We start from the raw sequence: 24,361 nt of genomic DNA, 5'->3' as shown, positions 1-24,361 counted from the left end.
CTTATAATATGTGACGTTTCATTTCACAAGTTTGATCTACCCTTTTCTCTAAATCTTGTTAGTTCAAAACACTACAATTTACATTTCTCTGACAACAAACTGACGAAAAGTAAAGTCTTCAAATCTGAAAGATTTATTTGAATATTCCAAATATGACTTCAATTGCGAACACTCTTGTGGAAATACTGCTTCTTGTCTTGACATTACCGACAACCCTGATCTTTGCTTATACCTGTTGAACTTCTTTACCTTTCTATCTCCTCCTCTAAAACTATCACTAAAATCATAAGAAGAGTCCGAAAAATTTAATGCATTGTACATTTCAAACTAGTGAGTGATTTTAAAGAACTGATACTGTCACTGTAGCTGTCTGGCTCTGGCGATGACAGCACGTTGTACTTTCAAATGTTATATGACCTCAGACCATCATTGTCAATATCTTTTTTTCTCCTAAGAATAACTCGAACTTCCCGGTGTTTTTGACTTATTTCCTTGTTCCTCATCAACAGATTTATTGTTTTACTATAACTGCACATGCTCAATCTGTCTTGTTTAGGCTTCTCTTTTTGTATCTCATTTTGTAGTTCCTAACGACTAAGCATGATTTAATGTTCTTATTTTCCTTTCTAATTGCTTTTAACTGGGTTTTTATGTATTGCGCCATCTTCATTTCATCTTCATCTCCACAACAAGCTTCAAATTCCAGTTTTTAGTTTATTTTCCTAGTTGGTAAAAAATACCATATTTCAGTCTCCAAAGGTATTTGAAAATGGTTATCTGCTTTCCACACTTTCCGAACTGCTTTCAATTTCTCTTTTTTTAATACCTGTAATCTTTACAAGTTGTATATCGTATGTTCCTTGATTTTATCATCATGATAGGTGCATTTTTCCTTTACACCAAACAGTGACAGTGTGTCAGTATCAGTCAATATCAGTAACAATGTGTCAGTATCAGTCAAAATCCATGCGATGAACAGAAAGGATTATTTTGACGCACCCAATAATAACTCGAAGTCAGTGAAGTGTATTAAGCCAAAGGTATAAAAAAATCGAAAAAACGATAACTAATTTATAAAAATATCCAATAACGTCATTTTTTGCTGAGCAAGACCACCTTCACAAAGAGGAAAGTCGCCGTCGCTCTGGCCTTATTAAAACGTAAAGTTTTGCAATTTCAAACACTTTTTTTTATATATTTAAATAAAAGTTAGTCGCCAAAATGAAAATAAGTCATCAAATTGATCAAGGACTTCTGTTTTTATGTAGTATTTCAACACTCTGATCTTTATTTAAATAATAACCAATACCAGACAGAATTGTAGTTGTACCCGTCGTGTACCTAAAATAAAAAAAAATGGTAATCATGATAATCAATCAAATGCACTGCACCCTACGTATCCTGGCATCTTGATACAACTCAAGATGTCAAATGCTGAACATTGGGGGCTTGGCACTCCCCTTTCGAAGTATTGGCAAGGTATACTGTAAATTTCAGTGAAGGAATGTAAATCAGCAATTCTTGTGCGACTGAGTTAAGACTTAAGTTACATGGTTTGATCATGTAATATTTGGCAATCATCAAAGTCATATTTTCAAAAAAAAAACACCTGACCCTAATGCTCACTTTTTCGCAATAAAGATAATCAAAATGCAGTGTTTTGCCGCAGTTAAATCCAAATCTTTTTGTCATCCAAAATTGAAGTATTACTTTAAATACATGACTGGTTTCAGATTACATGTTTAGACAAATTCCAAAAATTCTACTATCAATGAAATCAAACAAAGTATAATTTTGGAACCTTCTTTGTAACTGTGGTTAAAATCAAACAAAAGTGTTGCAGGGGTGAAGGTCGATAGACGACTCTGGTCAAACCATGCATAGACACACAACCTTCAAGTATGATCAAGAAATATATTTTGATTGCAATTACCGGTAAATGTTTGACACAATATATATTTCAAGTTTCTCAAACAGTCTGAGTGTGTTCAAAGACATCATGTACATGTACAATGGTATTTTTTTCCCATGCAGAAAAAACCCTAGAATTTAGCTAGAAACGAGCATAGGAAATGAGACAACTGAAAAACGCTAAGGCTGATCTTCATTTCCGTAAATCTTTCATCATATAGATCTGCTTATCAAGCCTAAACATTAACATTAATGCCCGGAAACCAGGAGAATATTCATGGTCCCTAAAGCCCGGAAATCAGGACGATGTTCCCCTCGTAGGTATGAAAATCAATTATTAATAACATATGTAATAGAAAATATCATATCTAGTGCAAAAGATACTTTACAGGGAGTTGAAATATAACCTTAACTGCTTGAACGTTTCTATTAAATGAATAAGACCTATACTTGAATAAAGGAGTTGGATATGAGAACATTGTTTTACATACATATAAATCATAACAAGTGTAGTGTTGGTAATTTGTGTAAAAATAACTCACCATAAAGTCTGCAAGGCAATGTGATCAACAAAGCCAAACACTGGAGCTGCTAAAGATGATGCAATCAACGTTATCTGTAAAAATGTGTTAAACTGAAAAGAAAAAGAAATGAAGTTATCTTTTTTAAAGCTAAGCTTGCTCAAAGCTGTCATTGGTTGTTGTAATAATAATACCCAAACTCATAATCAGTAACATGAACAAGCCTTCTGAAAAAAGGCTTTATATAGGGCACAATTTCTTCCAAAAAAGAGCATTCAGGAAAATGTATAGGGCAACGATAAGGCTTTTTCCTTAAAATTTAATAATCTTATTAAAACATACCCATTTCGACAAGAATTGAATTATTCCGTACCAGGTACCACCATGAATTTTGTAAATGCAATGAAATGGTAAAAAGTAAAAACAATTTGGGTTTGTGGGTGGGGTGAACATGTTCCGATGTTCAATAAAAAGCTTCGCCGAGCGCAGTATGATACGACCGCATTGGTCGAACCCTGAACAATTGGGACAAGTGTGGACACAAAATAAGTTTTTCACAAACTTAAGATAAGGACACAATTCATTTTGGACACAACAAATGGTTTGGACACTATATTACACAAAAGTTCGAAGTCAGACCAAAAATTAAAAAAAACCCGATTTTTTCGGTGTGGCCCCTTTGACCCACTATCACTCGAAAACCGTAAAAGATATCTGAAATCTGATTGAAAAACACAGTATACAATAAAAATTTGAAATCAAACCAAAAATTAAAAAATCAAAATGTCCCCGGGTGCATAAGCCGAGTTGCGTCCCCATTTTATACAAAGAAATATTTTAGATATTTTAAACCAATAGGGCTCTCACTTACCTGGTATGTAACAATATCCCGAAGTTCCATTTGAATCGAATGCAAACATTTGGAGTTATCCTCCAGAAACTTAGCTTTACCGAAAATTTTTTTTTGACAACTGTTACCTTAACGCAAACGAATTCCCTCAAAACCAATAAAGTTTTCATTTACCTGGGATGCAACAATATCCCACAGTTTGGTATGAATCAGATGTAAACTTTTTGAGTTATCGTCCGGAAACTCAATTTTACGTGAAAAACTTTTTGGCCGCTGTGACCTTGACCCTAAACAAAACAGGCGCGTAGCTGAGGCCAAATTGAAGTGTAGACAAAATTACGGCAGGGGGTCTGGGGGCCATTTAAGGCCCCCAGCAGGTCCAGGGGCGAAGCCCCCCCCCTCCCCAGCTCCGCGGAGATAGCGTTTTAGAGCATCATTTATGCCTCTCCTGGATGTATTTTATCCAAAAAAAAAATGGCAAAATTAAGTGCAGGCAAAAGCTTTTTTGACTAACGGCAGCTACGCGCCTGCGAAATTCCCCCAAAATCTATAGCGGTCTCAATTACCTGGTATGTAACAATGTCCCAAAGTTTAGTTTGAGTCGGATTTAAATATTTCCAGTTATTGTCCGGAAACCAATGTTGACGCATGCCCGCGCGCCCGCCATCACCAATTAAACCAATAGCCTACTTCAACTTCGTTGCAACTCGTCTAAAACGTTGAAGTGATTGGGTGTTGCCCAACTTTGACGCCCTATAACTTAAAACGGTCCAAAACGCATATGCATTGCACACATATTTGTTTAGCAGAATTAAAGAAGGAACACAATAAAAAATAATTAAAATTGAAAAAAAAACCTTAACATTCTACATGCATAGGTTTAATTAAAACACATATTTTCACACATTCTTGTCCTCTTTTTCTAAAATGGTGGGGGCAACAAAGTCCAAATCAAATATGAACCTTCCTTTAGTAATTAAAAAAATCATATCAAAATTTCAAAACAATAGGTCAACCCCAACTAAAGTTATCACACGGAAACAGTGTCCCCAAACGACGAGGACGCAGACGACAACTGCTCCATAACATTATGTGACCGCATTTTTTTTGCAGTGTAATAAAGCAGAAACTACATGTATCTAAGCGTGTGAAGTGAGTCTAAACAAAAATGAAAATGAATTTTTAATAAATTTATTGGAATTTATATTCCTAAAATAGGGAAAATGTCATTTTCAGGTAATCATATAGGGATTATAGGGGTTGTCAAATTGGAAATTGGAAATTATGACCATGCACAACTAGAGGCTCCAAAGAGCCCGAATCGCTCATCTTGCTTAATGAGCACATTCTATTTTTTTTGTAAAAGCCGCCTTGTAATTCCTAACGATCATACCTATGGAACAACCATATAAACTTTCATTGAATTCTGTCCAGTAGTTTCACAGGATAAAAAATCTCCACATCAGTACTATGCAGAATACCCTATAAGGAACATTCAAACAACATTTGGTACAAATTAGTCCAGTAGTGTCAGAGGAGAAGATTTTTGAAAGAAATAACAATAAAAACAGCGGAAAGGGACACTAACCCCTTCATGGCTTCACAGATTCACACGAAAAGGGCCTGGGGCATTTCCCTCAGAATTCTTACCATAAATGGGGCCAATTTCAAAAAGTGTCCACGCGTCTCGAATTTACATAGGAGTCTTTAGTAAAAAACTCTTACTGGTCCAAAAAATGCAAATTTGTGAAAATTTGGATGGTTGAAAAGTACAAAATGTTGCAACAAAAATAGTTGGAAATGTATTTTCGACATTTTTTGGTATAAAGAGAACATTTTTGTCGGGAAGTCCCATAGAAGCACATCTACAACCACCACAGTGTATGATTTTTTACGTGGTGTGATTTAAGAAAAACACTATTTCTATGAGCACAAGATGACTGGTAATGTGCTTTTAGGTGAAAAAGTAACATTTTTTTTTGCTAAAAATATAAAACACTGAAACAGTAACGTTGTTTAGCTTATTACGACGATGATTATCACGTGGAGTCCATAGACTAACTGTATTTACAGTCGTACACTGCAGGTTCGAGTCTGACCCGGGAATATATTTTTCATGTTTTGAATTTTTAGTAAAAATATTATAATTAAATAGCCATTTCTTGCATGTGTATTGATGGTGACTTTGGATGATGGTGAAAATCTAGCAAGGCATTGTCACCTGGATGCCCGTCGTCATTAAATACAAATTATATGTTTTGTTTGTTATGCTTAGCTATATGTCCTAAATATGTCTTAGTGTTTGCATGCATTGTCTCTTGTATTAAATGTTATCATGTCTGTTATACATTCAGTTAAAAGCTCACTAGAACTTATATTTAATGTTATACACATGCCGAATCCGAAGTTTTCTTAGTCTAATACCATTATACAACCGCAATTTTTTTGCAGGCGTAAAAAAAAACTGCTGTCTGATTCTAATGTTCTATTTTAGTAACGGCAGCCATGTTTGTAAACGGATCAACAAAAAAAAAAAAAAAAAAAAAAAAAAAAAATATCCACACATCAGTTCTATGTAGCATTACGGCAAGCCAAAGTGGACAAAAATCAATATTTCGTAATATTAGAAAATGAATTTTTAATATTACAAAATCATTATTTTAATATTAGAAACGATTTTTTAATATTAGAAATTCATTTTGCAATATTAAAAATTCGTTTTCTAATATTACAAAGTCCTGTTTTAGTAATATTATAAAATATCACACATATTGGAAGATGAATTTGTAATATTAGAAAATCAGTCACATTTTTTAATATTGCAAAATGATTTTCTAATATTAAAAAATCGCAACTGAATACGACAAATCCATTTTCTAATATTACAAAATCAATTTCTTATATTAATCGTTTTTTAACATTAGAAATTCAATTGAATTTTTAATATTAAAAAAGTGGTGATATTAAAAATCTAATTTGTAATATTAAAAAAAAATCATTTTTTATTATTAGAAAACACTTATTTTCTAATATTACAAATTCATTTTCTGATATTGCAAAATCATTTTCTAATATTATAAATGCCTGATTTAGTAATAGTATAAAATATCACACATTTTGTTATACTACAAATTGAATTTGTAATATTAGAAAATCAGTCACACTTTTTAATATTACAAAATGATTTTCTAATATTAAAAAATCGTCATTGAATATACAAATCCATTTTCTATTATTAGTAAATCAATTTCTCATATTCAAAGGTAGTTTTTTAATATTAGAAATTCAATTGAATTTTTGATATTAAAAAAATGATTTTTTAATATTAAAAAAGTGTTTTGTGATAAAAGAAATCTAATTTGTTATAATAGAAAATGATTTTTTTTAATATTAGAAAATGCTCATTTTTGTCCATCTTGCTTGCCATACAGAATGTTCTAATAGTCGAGGCAATTATTGACAAAGTTTTGAATCTGATTTAAACATTAAATGTTTAGTCCAGTGTTATCAAAACCTTCTTTGACATCACATTAGAATAAGAAATAATTTGCCATAACAATAAATTCGAAACCCCTAAGACACTGAGGCTTCGGTCCTTGAAGATGAGGCTAAAATAATGTAGCTTCTTTGACATACTCTGAAAGAGTAATTAAGGGAACCAAGATTCTAGCGGAAATAAAAAGAAAATAATCCAGGGACAAAAAGTAAGACATCACATGGAAACAGACAAATACAACAAAGAACATAAAGTAACTAAATAATACATACAAAGTTAGAAAAGTAAATAAGCAACTTGGACTCCACTAAAAACCTGGGAGCATGGACCAAGTGCACCGGTAGAGTAAGCGTCCTCTGCTTTTCAAGAAACACCCGCCGAGTTGCTCATACAAAGTCAAGTCCGGGGTAGAAGAAAGAGGAAAGGAAAACTATGACACATTGAACAAATAAGTTTTCACGGTGCAGATGGATACATCGTAACGATCCACGAGTTCATGATGACGACCATAAGGCTTTTGTAGTGATGACTTCAATCTTGTAGCAACATAACCCTGTTCCAGAAGCCTATTTGTTAAAGTTCTAGCGTGATACATACAATCTGCTTAGTTTCGGCAAGCTCTGGCATAACGTACGAGTTGTGATATGAAAACTCCATAGGCAGCTGCTGAAGGGATGTTGCTACAGGTGAAACGAAAGGACAATTCTGAATGAAAAGTCATCACGTCTGTCGTGAAGTTTGGTCGATAATTTTCCTCTACCATCGATCTCTAAGTGTAGGTCAAGATATGAGGCTGACAGTATCTGTAGTATCCTTTATCACAAGTTCTTTGGGGTAGAGTGCATCAATAATGGATTTTGATATTTTTGGTTTTGACTACTTCTTTTTCACAATTTTTTTTGTGTTATTCCTTGAAACATGTAAAAAACATATCGATTATTTGAAATATTCATATGGTTAGTATTTTTTGTTTATATAAAATATTTCAAATCTTCCACATGGTATTTATATATCTATAAAATAACATATGACAGTTAAAGATTTAGTGAAGGGGCTTTATTTTTATTATCCATGGCCATACACTAAAAATCCATGGTATTTAGTTTATGGCCATGGATAGTGAAATTTAAAAAAAAGTTTAAACAGCATTTAGTACTAAATCTGCCTAACTCGTGACTTCAAGTCCCTGTGTTTACAGCTTGCTCTATAGTATGGGTTTTGACCATCAATGGTGACCATGTGGTGACCTTTAGAAGTTTAATTGTTCGCTGCTTGACATTTGGCGGATGACTGTGTCATTGGCAACCATACCACATCTACCAATTTTATATTATGTACTAAAGACCTAAAGTAATGGATAATGATCATCTCCAAGAAAATTAAAGAAGATGTAAAGACAAGAAATATCAAGAATGAAATAATGACAAAGACTGTTTATTAGGTTAGAACAGGGCTAATACAACTATCTTGTAGTTTTAGTTTAAACGCTGTACATTTCTATTTTTTCATACTTTAAACCAGAATCCCCAGGTGTCGGTTTCACAAAAAGTCGTAAGTGTGAAATTGATCGTAAATTATGACGTAACAATGCTATTTTAGGTTGTGACGTCATTACTTACGATCAACTTAAAGATTTCCTAATTAATATCTAAAATTGTTAATAACGTACAACAGATGGTGAATAAACGGACATAGAAACAGGAGGAAATGTGCAACACAAAGAGGCTAGAGAAACAGGAGGGGATGTGCAACACAAAGAGGACATAGAAACAGGAGGGAATGTGCAACATAATTAGGCCAGAAAACAGGAAGGAGTGCAACATAAAGAGGCCAGAGAAACAGGAGGGAATGTGCAACATAAAGAGGCCATAGAAACAGGAGGGAGTGCAACATAAAGAGGACATAGAAACAGGAGAGAATGTGCAACACAAAGAAGACATAGAAACATGGAGAAGTGCAACATAAATAGGACATGGAAACAGAAGGGAATAGGCAACATAAAGAGGCCTGAGAAACAGGAGGGAGTGCAACATAAAGAGGACATAGAAACAGGATAGAATGTGCAACACAAAGAAGACATAGAAACATGGAGGAGTGCAACATAAAGAGGATATAGAAACAGGAGAGAATGTGCAACACACAAAGGACATAGAAACAGGACGGAATGTGCAACATAAAGAGGCCAGAGAAACAGGAAGGAGTGTGCAACATAGAGGACATAGAAACAGGAGGGAATGTGTAACACAAAGAGGACATAGAAACAGGAAGGAGTGTGCAACATAAAGAGGACATAGGAAGAGGAGAAAATGTGCAACACAAAGAGGACATAGATACAGAAGGGAATGTGCAACATAAGGTAGTACAATACAGTTAGGTCATTTCTGAATATTTGGTCTCATTTTGTTGAAATAAAGCTGTTTTGAGGCAGTCCACACAGAAATTTCTAGTGTTTTGTCATAAAAAAAGTGCATATTTTTGAAATCCTTGGTGTGTGGAGGTTCAAGTCATTTATAAGTAATTTAGTGATTATTCTTATAAAATCTTGTAGCCATGGTAACATACTGAAAAAATATTACTGAGTTTTAGTACAAATCAGGGGTGCCTTTCTAAAACTAACAGCCAATTACTAGGTTTTATAAAATATCGGGCACTTAGACACTACCACAGGATGAAAGCATGCATGGAGTAGTTGGAAAAAGGGTAAAAATAATAAGACCCTTTTCGATTCATTCTCTCACAATTTTAGTTCCAAAAGTTCGTGCAAAATAAGGTATTTTGAAAATCAGCCATCTGATGCTGAGGAGAGAACCTAATACGGCAGGGGACTGAAACGTTCCGGATACCAGTCTTCCTTTAAATTACACCTGTTTACCATTACGTATATTACATCTCTCAATGTATAAATGCTTAACTACATTTAAACAATATATCCACCAAATTTCAACTTTTAATTTTAAGTTTTACAAAATTTGACCGGGGTAACTTGATGTGCGAAACAGTGCGCCTTAATGTAACTGTATAGTGCACCCTAAAGAGGACGTAGAAACAGGAGGGAATGTGCAACACAAAGAGGACATAGAAACAGGAGGAATGTGCAACATAAAGAGGACATAGAAACAGGAGGGAGTGCAACATAAAGAGGACATAGAAACAGGAGGGAATGCAACATAAAGAGGCCAAAGAAACAGGAGGAAATGTGCAACATAAAGAGGCCAAAGAAACAGGAGGGAATGCAACATAAAGAGGACATAGAAACAGTAGGGAGTGCAACATAAAGAGGACATAGAAACAGGAGGAATGAGCAACATAAAGAGGCCAGAGAAACAGGAGGGAATGTGCAACATAAAGAGGCCAATGAAACAGGAGGGAATGTGCAACATAAAGAGGCCAAAGAAACAGGAAGGAGTGTGCAACATAAAGAGGACATAGAAACAGGAGGGAATGCAACATAAAGAGGACATAGAAACAGGAGGGAATGTGCAACATAAAGAGGCCAAAGAAACAGGAGGGAATGTGCAACATAAAGAGGCCAAAGAAACAGGAGGAATGTGCAACATAAAGAGGACATAGAAACAGGAGGAATGTGCAACATAAAGAGGCCAAAGAAACAGGAGGGAATGTGCAACATAAAGAGGCCAAAGAAACAGGAGGAATGTGCAACATAAAGAGGACATAGAAACAGGAGGGAATGTGCAACATAAAGAGGACATAGAAACAGGAGGAATGTGCAACATAAAGAGGCCAAAGAAACAGGAGGGAATGTGCAACATAAAGAGGCCAAAGAAACAGGAGGAATGTGCAACATAAAGAGGCCAAAGAAACAGGAAGGAGTGTGCAACATAAAGAGGCCAAAGAAACAGGAGGAATGTGCAACATAAAGAGGACATAGAAACAGGAAGGAGTGCAACATAAAGAGGACATAGAAACAGGAGGAATGTGCAACACAAAGAAGACAGAATTGTTTTTCAAATAAATGAACATTGAAATATAAATATATTGTAATATTCTGTACCTTAGTAAAAGCATATAAAAATACTTCAAGCAAGCTAACAGAGAGAATTACCTTCATTTTCAAATGAAGTTAACTATTAACTATTAAACTCTTAAGTTAAATTGTCTTCGTTTGAAGCAATTTGACAATAATTTTATTCCTTCATGCACATCTACATATGTTGTTATCTCTTTGGTGGTTTAGGTCGAGTTGCAAAAAAGTTTAACATCCAACAGAGGGTGAATAAACTGGCATAGAAGCAAGAGGGAATGGGCAACATAAAGAGGACAAGCAGGAAGGATAAGTAAGATTCTCTCCTGGTGGAGTCTCTGACAATAATTATATTTGTAACCTGAAAAGTCCGGGGAAAGTATGGACATACAATTCATTCTTGATACAGCATCGAAATTGACTGGTACACATTTAACCAGAATCAAAGTGGCCCCTATTTGTCCCTTATTGTTGAGAGTGTGGCAGATTGTGGTAGAATTTGAAGAGATCCATAAACTGAAGTTATCATTCAGGATAATAGTTCTTTCAGGCCCCTTTTTGTTTCCTCTTTCCTTGATTGTTCAAGTCACAAGCCCAAAATAAATCCTAGCCTTCCATTTATGATGTGACACCTTGTGATACAATTTCAATGAAACTCTTTTACTTTTTATTAAACTAAAACATGCCTGTTTCAGGCCCCTATAATTCCTAACTGGTTTGGGCCACAACCCCCAAAATCAATCCCAGCCTTCAATTTATATTACATTTTCAAAGAGATCAATATTTTTTTACTCAATTATTATACAGAAACCAAATTTTTCACAAACAACAGACAATTGGGACGATGCCAACGTCAACAGTGCCATACTATGGCATTTGTTTTGTTGTAGTCATAAAAATGATAGATTGCATGACTTACCTTACTTATATTAGATGGATGAAGTTTGACTGTAACATTACCTATATCACAGAAGCTGGCAAATGTCTTCTAAAATGCAAGTGTAGCATCTGTCAATATCATAATCATGAAAAAAAGGATTCACAGGACACAGCTTGAATCAACTCAGAAGCTTGAAATCAGAACAGTGGGGATAAGTATGAACACAATATTAAAACTTCATACAGGATTGTGTATAAATGTTTGACAGTATTCATATAGGATTGTGTATAAATGTTTGACAGTATTCATATAGGATTGTGATTAAATGTTTGAAAGTTTTCTGATCTGTCCAATGTACAATTTAAATATGCAATTTATACAAAGCATTTTTTTTTATTTCTAACTCCACTTTGGCCCTTGAAGACCATTACCCTTTTAATCCATACTTTTTCCAGTATGTAACCTAGGAGTGCATTTTCATATAGATCCATAAACTGTTAATTAAAGTTAAAGCCTGGAAACCAGAGAAGTGTTGGTTTTGATCCCCCTATGTCATATCATATGGTCTTACAGCAGAAATGTGAAAGTGTATATCATAACTTACAGGAGGGGGTATTGATGTTTATCATAATGTATATACCAAACTATTGATTGATTGTTGGGGTTTAACGTCCGAGCAGCAATACATGTATTATACCAAACTAACAGGAGGAGGTAATGATGTATATCATAACTCACAGGTGGAGGTAATGATATATAACATAACTTACCAGAGGAGGTATTGATGTATATCATAACTTACAGGAGGATGTATTGAAGAATATCATAAATTACAGGAGGAGGAATTGAAGAATATCATAACTTACAATAGGAGGTAATTATATACATCATAACTCATAGGAGGAGGTAATGATGTATAAGGTAACTTACAGGAGGAGGTATTGATGTTTATCATAACTTACATGAAGAGGTGCTGATGTTCATCATTACTCACAGGAGGAGGTAATGATGTTCATCATAACTTACATGAAGAGGTGATTATGTATATCATAACTCACAGGGGGAGGTAATGGTGTTTATCGTAACTTACAGGAGGAGGTATTTGTGTAAATCATAACTTACAGGAGGAGGTAATGATGTATATCGTAGCTTCACTGAAGCTAGTATCAATAACATGTCTCTTCCCAGTATGATCACTGCTAAAGGCCCTGTTGAAAAAATACAGGCAGTTAATTCAACCGAAAATTAATATAAAAAAAGTGTCATAAAGAGTGTCAATACAAAGCATGCTAACTAAAAATAATAAAACAATGTGTTTTTTTGTTTTATATAACTGAAAATTGGGATTTTTTTTATAAAAGAAGAGCCATTATTGCATCGAGATTTGTTTTAGTGCTAGACCATTCAACCTACCCTGACCTGTTGTTGCAGATATGCTGTGCTAGTTCATTCAACCTACCCAGACCCATTGTTGCAGATGTGTTTTAGTGCTATACTGTTCAACCTACCCTGACCCATTGTTGAAGATATGTTTTAGTGCTAGACCGTTCAACCTACCCTGACCCATTGTTGAAGATATGTTTTAGTGCTAGACCGTTCAACCTACCCTGACCCATTGTTGCAGATATGTTTTAGTGCTAGACCGTTCAACCTACCCTGACCCATTGTTGAAGATATGTTTTAGTGCTAGACCGTTCAACCTACCCTGACCCATTGTTGCAGATATGTTTTAGTGCTAGACCGTTCAACCTACCCTGACCCATTGTTGCAGATATGTTTTAGTACCAGACCGTTCAACCTATCCTGACCCATTGTTGCATACAGGTATGTTTTAGTGCCAGACCGTTCAATCTACCCTGACCCATTGTTGCATCAAGATTTGTTTTAGTGCTAGATCATTCAACCTACCCTGACCCGTTGTTGCAGATATGCTTAGTGCTAGTCCATTCAACCTACCCAGACCAATTGTTGCAGATTTGTTTTAGTGCTAGACCATTCTACCTACCCTGACCCATTGTTGCAGATATGTTTTAGTGCTAGACCGTTCTACCTACCCTGACCCATTGTTGCAGATATGTTTTAGTGCTAGACTGTTCTACCTACCCTGACCCATTGTTGCACATATGTTTTGGTGCTAGACCGTTCTACCTACCCTGACCCATTGTTGCAGATATGTTTTAGTGCTAGACCGTTCTACCTACCCTGACCCATTGTTGCAGATATGTTTTAGTGCTAGACCATTCAACCTACCCTGACCCATTGTTGCATACATGTTTTTGTGCTAGACCGTTCAACCTACCTTGACCCATTGTTGCAGATATGTTTTAGTGCTAGACTGTTCTACCTTCCCTGACCCATTGTTGCATACATGTTTTTGTGCTAGACCGTTCAACCTACCATAACCCATTATTGCATACAGATATGTTTTAGTGCTAAACTGTTCAACCTACCCAGACCCATTATTGCAGATATGTTTTCAGTACACTATTTGAGTAATATTCACATCTTGTGACTAACGGAGTTAAAACAATTTTCAAAATCAATTAAATGTTCAGGTTGTCAAGCTTGAGACAATACTTATAGCTGCCAATGCTGTCTTTGGTACTGTTTTAATTCATTTTGCCAGAAATGTAACTACCTATCCCTCTTGGGCTAGTTCATCAACTAAAGGATTGATTTCTTTTTTGAGAATTGTAAAAGTGGAGTAATAAATTACCATATCTAGAGTTAAAATGCAGAGCAATGACATTGGTTTCATGAGGCCAATCATTTAAAAAAGCTCCACTGATGTGGAAATGATTTTGTTGGTGCAATATTTGTAATTCTGTAGTACATTGTATATTTTGATCTGTTAGAACATGTATGTACTTCTGATTTGTGACCTTTGTTGGAATTACGAAATTGTTATAAAGATTGAATTAAGAAACAATGCAACATTTTCTTAAATTTCATTAGAAAGTTTGGTAAATAAAGATTTTTCAAGATTGATTTTGTTAATATCATATCAAATTGTCTAAATTTACTTGCTATTATTCAGCTTATAATGTGACATTAAGCGGTTATGAATTAAACAGAAATTTGAATAAACAAGACCCATACATGTCTGGACCTGTGTCACTGTCACATATTTGTCACCACATATGTGTCTTCAATATGTATATAAACAATAAACAAGAGAAAAAAACTGCAGTGTGTGTTACAAATTTCCACATGTAATGTCCTGATGAAAGCATAAAATGTTGAAAAAATGCTATGTTAAGCATGCTAAAAAAAAGTAACTAGAACTAAAAGGCCTGTTTATCACAGGAGCCCCCCCCCCCCTCATTTGTTAGTAGTGATTTTATTTTTAGTAAGTCAAATGTGTCTGTAAGACACTAATGATGCCTCTGCTCGCTAGATTTGCCAAAGTAGTAACATATTTATTTATGTATGAAGACAGGGTTTGCAGATTCAAAAATCCTTCCAAGACTTGTGTTACTTATGGTCTGGGGATCAATTTGGGGATCAGAAATTCCTACATATATGCAAATCTACATATTGTATCCTGGCTACATAGTGTCATGAAATTATGTTTGGTAGTGTCAGACTAGTTGTGATGAGAAAAAAGGGGACCGATGGACGTATTAATGGACACATAAAAATGTAAATACCCCCATAACAAATCCCTAACTTTGTTGCTTAGGATATATTTCTGACAAAAATAACAAAGTCTAACTATCACCAAGTTCCTTAATATTTCATGAAAATCAAGATCCTTTGACCTTGCACACCATCATTATGTGTAGAAACATCCTGCAAAAAATATTTTAGATGAAGATAGCCATACAAGCCATATAGCCCTATTTCTGATGAAAATGACTAAGTCTAACTTTCACCAATTTCCGTAATATTTCACAAAAATCAAAACCTTTTGACCCTGCACACCTTCATCATGTGTATAATATCCTGTAAAATATTTTAGATGTAGTTCAAAAACTGTACAAGGAGATAACCGGACAAGCCATATAGTCCTGTTTCTGAGTAAAATGACTAAGTGTAACTATCACCAATTTCTGCAATATTTACCAATCAAATTCCTTTGGCCCTACACACCTTCATCATGTGTAGAAATATCCTGTAAAATATTTTAGATGTAGTTCAAAAACTTTACGAGGAGATAGGCGGACAAGCCATGATCCATATATTTCTGAGTAAAATGACAGTGTAACTATCAACAATTTCCGTAATATTTCACAAAAATCAAAATCCTTTAGCTCAGTTACAGATTACACAAAGTAGGTACTGTTCATAAATAAAAGATAAAAAAGTTCTCCATAATGAAAAGTGCACATTTTAATGTACAGAATCACTATGCAAAATTTGAATGTAATAATGGACTACACAAAAAGGGTACCGTTCACAACAGTTTGTAAACCTATACTAGTCAAACCTATGGGGTGTAACAGGCACCATGTGACACCCCATGGATCCATCTTTGCACATGTATAATGTATCAACTGCACCAAAACAGTAACTAATTTTGTGATGTTCAAATGAAAGTCAACATACATGTATTAATTGATGAGATACCTATAGGCTAAAAACCACTAATTCCACTTCCCATAGGCTTCTATGCTAATTTCACAATATTCAATGGCTTCTCTGGACTTTACCTTAACTTTAACCTGCAGAGGACTATATATCAGCATGATTCTACATATGTCAGCTCACAATCCTCAGAATGGCATGTGGGGTTAGCAGACTTGCAGTGCAGTACTGGTCACCGGAAGTGAAGGGTCTATAAATAGCATGGGAAATCCCAGTGTTTTCACAAGATAGCGGTATATTTAAAAATCATTATGGAGATTAGGCTTCACATCACAAGAAGCAAAATGCACCTATAAAATGTACAGAAATGTTTTTCCTTTCAGAAACTGTTTAAATTTTTTAAATAAGATGAGAACTTTTTTCACAGCACTATGAGGAACAGGGGTAATTTCTGCGTAGGACTATTTTTGCGTACGTTCCGAATGCTCATTGGTTGAATTGGTGGTCTGTAACCTATATAACTTACCTGGAATTAACTGTGACATGGTTAGAGTTACAGTCATAACACTGACCAACAGTTTGTCAGCTAAGGGATCTAGAGCTGATCCCAATGCTGTTTTTTGATTCCATTTTCTGGCAATATATCCATCTAACTGAAAACAAAAGTGCATTTTTCTTTTGAAAATATATTCAAAGTTATTTTTAAGATTTGTCTTAGGCTGTTCTTCACAGTTATATTTAGATGCAAGGTTTCATAATCAAAACTGACCTGGTCTTATTGTGTAAAACTCAAAACTAAGGTGAACTTTGGTGTTTTGATTGAATGTTCTGTACTGAAGCAGATGTAATGTAGGTTATGATAAAGAGTTTTAAATGGTAACCAAAATGTTCCAGTCTCCTGCTATATTGTGTTCTATCTTCAATTTCTTGAACCACATCTATATATGGTGCCCAATCTTCCTATTAAATTCTATCAAATGCCTTAAGTGTTTTAGGAGGAGTTGTTCTTATCAGGTTTTTAAAACATGTTAAACCCTTATGTTCGAATATCTCCCTTTTAAGTTTCCCAACAATAATTATGTTCATAAAAATTATCTCAAAAGAATGTGGACAGGTTAATGAACAGACTGACAGACAGTGAGGTTCCAGTAAACCCCAAAACTTAATTACAAATTTAATTCCAGAGGAAGATTGTCTTTGGTTCCTTAGTTCCTAAACAGTTCAGACCCCAATCCTATCATTTAATCCAAATATTTCTTATGTGATATGGAAAGGTGTGGTACAATATCACATTAATCCTTACACTTATACTCAAATTACTGTGCAAAAAGCAGAAAAATACATATTTTTGAACACTTTTTGTTTCTTAGTTCCTAAAAAACTGAGACAATTTCCTCTTAAACCAAACCAAACCAAACCTTGGTTATTATGAAAAAGTGGCTATCAGCTAGTTAGGCTGTTATGGATGCATGGGGTTCAGTCTGTAAGACCTGTGCAGATAACCTACAATTTATACTTTAAAAAAAATGGAAAATGAAGCCTCTTGTTCACTTTTCTAAGGTCTAAATTCAAAATTATGCCTTGATATTTTTTTATTTTTTTCAGTAAAGCTACTAGAAATAGGATTGGCTAATTTTGATTTGACTGACATTTCAAAAGAGGATGAAAATTACAAAGTTCAATGTACTATAATGATTTGTTATTTTAATGTATACTATAAATGTTTTTATTAACATTGTAAAGGCATGCTCATGTAATGAACTTTTGCTAAAATTAGAATACTTTACAATCAGTTCAGGCTTTGCCAGACTGCAATTGAAAGGTAGTAGAAAGTAAAATCTAGGAAAACAAACACACACATCCCAAAATAATGAGTAACTCAGACTCTCAAAAAATAGGAGCACAAACCTGGTTCACTGACACAGGAGCACAAACCTAATTCACTGGCATGGGAGTGCACACCTAGTTCACTGACATAGAAGCAGACCTGGTCAACTGACATTGGAGCACAGACCTGGTTCACTCATATGGAGGCACAGACTTGGTTCACTGACATTGGAGGAAAGACCTGGTCCACTGACATTGGAGCACAGACCTGGTTCAATGAAATTGGGAGCACAAACCTGGTCCACTCACATTGGTGCACAAACCTGCTTCACTGACAATAGAGCACAAACCTGGTTCACCGACATGGCAGCACAGATCTGGTTCACTTATATTTGAGTGCAGACCTGGTCTACTGACATCGGAGCACAAATCTGGTTCACTAACATTGGAGCACAGACCTGGTTCACTGATATGGGAGCATAGACTTGTTTCACTGACATGGGAGCACAGACCTGGTTCAGTGATACAGGAGCAGACCTGGTTCACTGACATGGAGTACAAACCTGTTATAGTGATATGGGAGCACAAATCCAGATTGTGGATATTGGAGCACAGAACTGATTCCCTGACATTGGAGCACAGACCTGGTCCACTGTTATGGGAGCACAGACCTGGTCCACTGACATGGGATCACAGACCAGGTTCACTGACATGGGAACACAGAACTGGTTCAGTGATATGGGAGCACAGATCCAGTTCACTGACATGAGAGTACAGACCTGGCTAAATGATATGGGAGTAGAGACCTGTATTCGCAATGCTGGTCCTTACTACAACTTAGTACTAATGGATGCAGGTCCTTACTACAGCTAAGTACAGGTGGATGCAGGTCCTTACTTGGGCTTAGCACTTATAGATGCAGGTCCTAAATAGGTCTTATTACTGATAGATGCAGGTCCTTACTTGAGCTTAGTACTGACGGATGCAGGTGTTATACTATTTCTAATGAATTGAGTTTTTACTTGCTATGTGTGTATCTTAAAAAAGAAGCTTGAAAGGTTTTTTAATTGAAAAACTTTGAACTTAAGATAATTCTGAAAGTGTTTTCAAAATGTTTGTCATGGAAGAAAAAATAAGGAAAAATAAAATCAGTAACTTACAGCATCTGTTATCCCAGCAAATATAAAAATGCCAAATGCTAAAGGGTAAGACTGCTGAACAACTAGATAACCTAGAAATGGTGTCACAAGTATTCTTGATGTTGTTAATATGTTAGGAAGTGTTACCACATTTTCTCGCTGAAATTAGAAATACACAAATTACCATAAACACATTGTGATAAGAGATACTGGTGCACCAATACAATAAATACATCTCTCATATACTATAAACGTATTAATTTTCTTGTTGCTTATTCCCACAGATTCTGTCAAGTAAACATATTTGCAGCTACCAATTTTTGTGGTTTCAAAAAAATGATTATCATTATATAGTGTTAAAATCAATTTCTCTTGTACTTTTTTTTTGCAGTTTTCTGTCCATTCACAAAAAATGTGAAAATTAGTATGTTTACAGTATGCATCAATTATCTCAAAAGGTTACCACTGTTGTAATGCTTCTCCCTTACCACAAAAACATTAGCTGTCAAACATTTCTCAACCCCTTACCACAAAAACATTATTTGTCACTGATAAAGCAAACTTACAGCATAATTGTGAAACACTTCTTGCAACAAACATATATATTATCATTCTAATGCACACGTAATTGTTAATCAAATTGATTTTTTTTTTAATTTTCTACCTGTACATGTATTTCATTTGATCCTTGTATTATTCATCCAGTACATAGTAAATGAAGGGATGTTGCTATTGTTACATGTATTCTTGTGAACACATTTATGATATATAGGTAAAGGATGCTTTACATATCCTTCATATATAAAGTTCTGGACATACTTTATATTATGGAAGTGTTATGGTCTACACTCAAAAGCAGAATTTAATGGAATTTTTCTTGAAAAAAAAAATACATTAATAATCAAGATAATAAGGTTAAAGTGGTAAATAATTTTAATCATATAGTACTCATATACTCAATTAATTGTACAGTACTCACATACTCATTTAACCATATAGTACTTAAGTTTACAAAAAGCATTTGTAGAATCTTAATAGTTTAAATAAGTATATTGAAGATGCATGCAAGTTAGGATATGATTTTATGGGTGAAGACAAAATAGTTTTAAAAGGGAGGGGTTCATTTCTGCAAGTTATATAACAATGTATCAGCAAGTATACAGAATATACAAGTAGATTATATAAAAAATTTATTTCTTTAAATGGTCATAAGTTAAATATTGACAAAAAATACTGAAGCATCAAAGCAAGCAACTTCAGAAACATCAGAATCCCATGACATAAGAAATAGTAAACAACAGAATTAAATACAATTACCTATATTTCTCTGAGTTTTTATTCAACTGCATTTTTCAAAATTATTTTTTATGGATAAGATTCAATTCTATGCTTCAAAAGAGAAGTCCAAAAATGGTCATTTAAAAATGAAAATTAAGAATCTGATATACACTGAACACATACTAAAGGTTAAAAAAAACCAAAAGGTTACACATAATGTATCTTTTGAAAACAGAAATTCTGTCATATTTGACAAATGTGGAAAACATGAATTCATTCTGCAGCAGGATTTAAAAAAAAAAACTTATTTCAAAGATCTACACTTTCGAGGACAGTTTCCTCTTTTAGAATTCCCAGTTACAATCAATAATTCCAAAAAATGTGATTTGGATGATATATGGGAAAGTTTGTATGGGTACAATTTAATTTTCTGAAAATTTGGTCAGTTGGAATGTTGGTGAATTCATAATTTCTTTTTGTAAATTTAAAAAATAATATTTATGATAAATAACAATAAATTTATCTGCAGCTTTATCAGCAGGAACAAAAACAAATTGCTGAGTTCTTCAATTGTGTTTTATTCAGTTGTTGTTACTTAGAAGTAAAGTGTTTCTAAAAATTTTTATTTGGATCTCAACTATTTTCATAACTCTTTTGAAGAAAGAATCTAATGCTTTCTTGTCTACTTTCTCATGTTTTATCGATTTTATATGAATGGAGTGAGTCCTGGATGATGTTACGACATTTATTCTAATTGACAGTGGCTGGAGGATGATACTTAGGTCCTTTTTGAAGAAATGTTTTCAACTGTCTGTCTTTAACGACATTCAGAATACCTGTAATAACATGGGACAATAAATATAACCCGAGTTACTTCAATTTCAATAGATTAGCATGTTTTCCTTAATGTTCACATCTTTGCATAACTCACTATAATCAAAGACATATTTATGGGTTGCCTTTTTATAAATACAGCAAATAGAAGGGAGTTCAGTATTACCAAAATAATCAGGGATAGTTTCCGTATGATCATTTAATATACCAACACTGTTGATGAAATCAAAGCCTTTATTAATAGGTTTAAGTTTTAGAAAATGCTTTTTGTGATTTTCTGGACGGTCAGTTTTTGGGAATGTGAAACATATGAAGGCAATTATAATCTGAACTGGCTTATATTTTGGACTGCTGAACAAAATTTTATTACAGTCCTCTAGAATAATATGTAATCTAGTGAGTGGTACTGAACATAGTTTGATTAAGAATTGATGATGCCCATTGTTTTTAGAAATTATAATGAGTTTTGAAACTGTAGAATTGTTTTTTTAATGTTTCTGTTCATTGGGATTTACTCTGTGTCCATGAGACCTCCTGTAATGCATTGGTTTAGAAATTATATCAAGAATGTTGACTGAGTCTGTTCTTGAGATGTTACCAATTCCCATGATATTGTTGTTAAAACCGAAAGGGTATAATGTTTGTTTACTTTAACTGAAATTTTAAACATGCGGCAGAATATTTATATAAGCAAAGCCTAAAGGCACTATTCTCATTGCGTCAAAGTATTTTAGGTTGAAATGATATTGACATCAAAACAAAACTACCTTTTGAGAAAAAAATCACAACACATTCTGTAAAAATATTTTGGGTTTTCATTAAAAAAGTTCAAATTGAGCTGTGAAATGTGATTTAGGTAGACAACCAATACTGAATTTTATAAAAATATTTATTTAATTAACTCCGAGTTACTACGATCACATGAAACAGCTTCCATGCAACTGTGTTCTTAATGAGATGTATGAAGTAGACAGATAATTATTTAATGAAGGACATAGATCATGGTACAGTTTTATAGATTCATCCTTAGGGAACTTAAATTTAGATGAAAATATTCTTGATGTTAATAATATTTCAAAAAAATTACTTGAGCAACATTCTAATCATTTTTTGAATAAACCTGACCATTAATCTAGACAAGAAAATGATAATAAGCTATTTTTCTTTGAGAAAATGTACAAAGAATTCAAATTACAAGAATACATTTCTTTTAAATTACCAGTCTCCATTTCAAAAGATCTCACTTAATTGAGAATTAGCTCACACTCCTTTTTAACTGAAAAGGGTAGATGTACATGTAATACAGTATTAGTAAAAAAATCTATCTCAAAACAGATTATGTATGCAATGTAATCAGATTAAAGATGAAGAAGACTGCAACTTTTATAGAAATTAATTTTAAATACTAATGATCTATGTCTATACATTGGTTTATCAAATGATTCACATGTCAATTATTGAACCCAGTCTCTATACAAAATTCAAGAAATATTTGTTCATTCATGTACATTCATACATGATTTAATATTAGATAATTTGTGTGTAAAACTTTAATAAATATTTTGTGTATATAATACCATGTTGATGTGGGGGAAGACATAAAATGTATAGTTTTATCCTAATAAAATGTTTGATTTTGACTTGAGGTTGTAGTATAGAAAATGGAATTCCAACCTCTTACATTGTATGAGTAAGAAGTGCAATAACTTTTTATTGGCTTCTCTTACCTTTTACTTACTCCTCTTACACTTACAAGTTACAACATGATACACATGTGCACATATACAAATATATATAGTGGTTTAACCTGTAACTGGTGCAATCACAAATTTGGATTTTTTTGTATGGAAAAACAGGGGCCAGGGGTCTTAGATTTTAGGGAAAATGTCAATTTTGTCCATTTTAGTTACAACAACTGTTACTCTTTGAAACATTTCACATGATTGTAAACCAGTGCAGATGCATTCAAATTTGTTTCCATATAATGTTTATGGCTAGAAAAATGAATACATTGTAAACCATTTGTCTTACTTCGGGTAAGCTATATCTCATTTAAGCTCAGAGTTGTTTTATGTTACAAAAGGAGGTAATTGTCCTAAGTCAGGTATTACTGGTATAATTTATGTAACCCGTAAAATAATGATCTTCATAGACATCCATTGATAAAACCCAAACACAGACCTAATCTGGTTCACAAAAGTGTAACTTCTGCACTACAAATACAATGGCATGAAGTGTAATTTGTTGAAAAGGGAACCTGATACTTTTGCTTCAGACTTCACTCACACTAAAGCCCACTACCTTCCTAATATTAGAATTATGTATTTTATCAGAGCTGACAAATATTATGGAAGGTGTTTTTATTTATATTTCTTCTGGAGCGTTTAAGGTTTCACCCTCCTCATATTCTTTTTACCACCAGGTTAACCTACTCCAGCAATGCTAGAGGTTGTCTGGCAAGCTATTTTCTGACTTGGTGCCATTCTTATGGAGGATCGGAATTCCAACCTCTTACGTTGTAATGTAGGAGTATGGGTTAACCCACTATATTGTTTAACAGAAATTCAGAATATTAGTTATTACACTTACAGTGTTTTTAATTATGTGTTCTTTGTTAACATCTTCTGATTGCGATGAATAATTTGATGCATAATAGCAACTAGATAAAACTGGTGCAACAGGTCTTTCAAGAAACTGTTTGGTGGCCCTTGGCCTTCTCCGATAATTCGGTTTATGAATTTGCAACAAATATCTGTAGCAACATATCCTGCACATGTTTGTGGAATTTCTACACGCTTGAAACAAATTTCTGAAGGATAAATTGTTGAGAAATCGGTTTGCATTATATATTTGTAAAATAGATTGATCAACAGAACGAATCATTCTAGCCAGCATCATTCCCTTAAACTGAAAATTTACTGATGGGCGCAGACATATTGAAAATAACCTCTATTTCAAAACTTTCTGCAAGTTTTTTGATCTATATTTTACTTCGTAGAGATAAAAAGATATTTAATAAAAAATACACGACAATTTTTTATCAAATTTATGAGAGAGAGAGAAAAAAATGCTCAATAGGATATGAATTCTAGATTATTTAGTAATCTTCAACTTTT

The 24,361-nt window shown here is 33.8% G+C and overlaps 1 protein-coding gene across 3 annotated transcripts; it reads right to left on the bottom strand.

Moving 5' to 3' along the window:
• Positions 1-117: 117 nt before the first annotated feature.
• On the bottom strand, positions 118-24,359 carry LOC148623306 (cardiolipin synthase (CMP-forming)-like). Of its 3 annotated transcripts, XR_015919412.1 has the most exons (8): positions 23,835-24,359; positions 19,155-19,292; positions 16,694-16,820; positions 12,763-12,848; positions 11,680-11,748; positions 4,676-4,764; positions 2,454-2,545; positions 118-1,341 (listed from the first exon to the last, which is right to left on the bottom strand). XR_015919412.1 is itself a non-coding variant. In XM_088565065.1 (7 exons), the coding sequence occupies exons 1-7, from the start codon at positions 24,141-24,143 to the stop codon at positions 1,245-1,247; spliced, it is 918 nt and encodes a 305-aa protein (XP_088421191.1). In that variant the 5' UTR covers positions 24,144-24,355; the 3' UTR covers positions 118-1,244. The 3 variants fall into 3 exon arrangements, 2 of the variants coding, with proteins under 2 accessions (XP_088421191.1, XP_088421192.1); XM_088565065.1 differs by lacking the exon at positions 4,676-4,764 and having other exon boundaries at positions 23,835-24,355; XM_088565066.1 differs by lacking the exons at positions 4,676-4,764; positions 11,680-11,748 and having other exon boundaries at positions 23,835-24,356.
• Positions 24,360-24,361: the final 2 nt, after the last annotated feature.

Source organism: Perna viridis, chromosome 2 (genome assembly GCF_037379345.1).
Source record: "Perna viridis isolate PV_CMFRI_1.1 ecotype Kerala chromosome 2, ASM3737934v1, whole genome shotgun sequence".
Lineage (NCBI taxonomy): Eukaryota > Metazoa > Mollusca > Bivalvia > Mytilida > Mytilidae > Perna > Perna viridis.
Note: the sequence above shows the minus strand (reverse complement) of the source record. Positions and strands in the feature narration are given on the sequence as shown.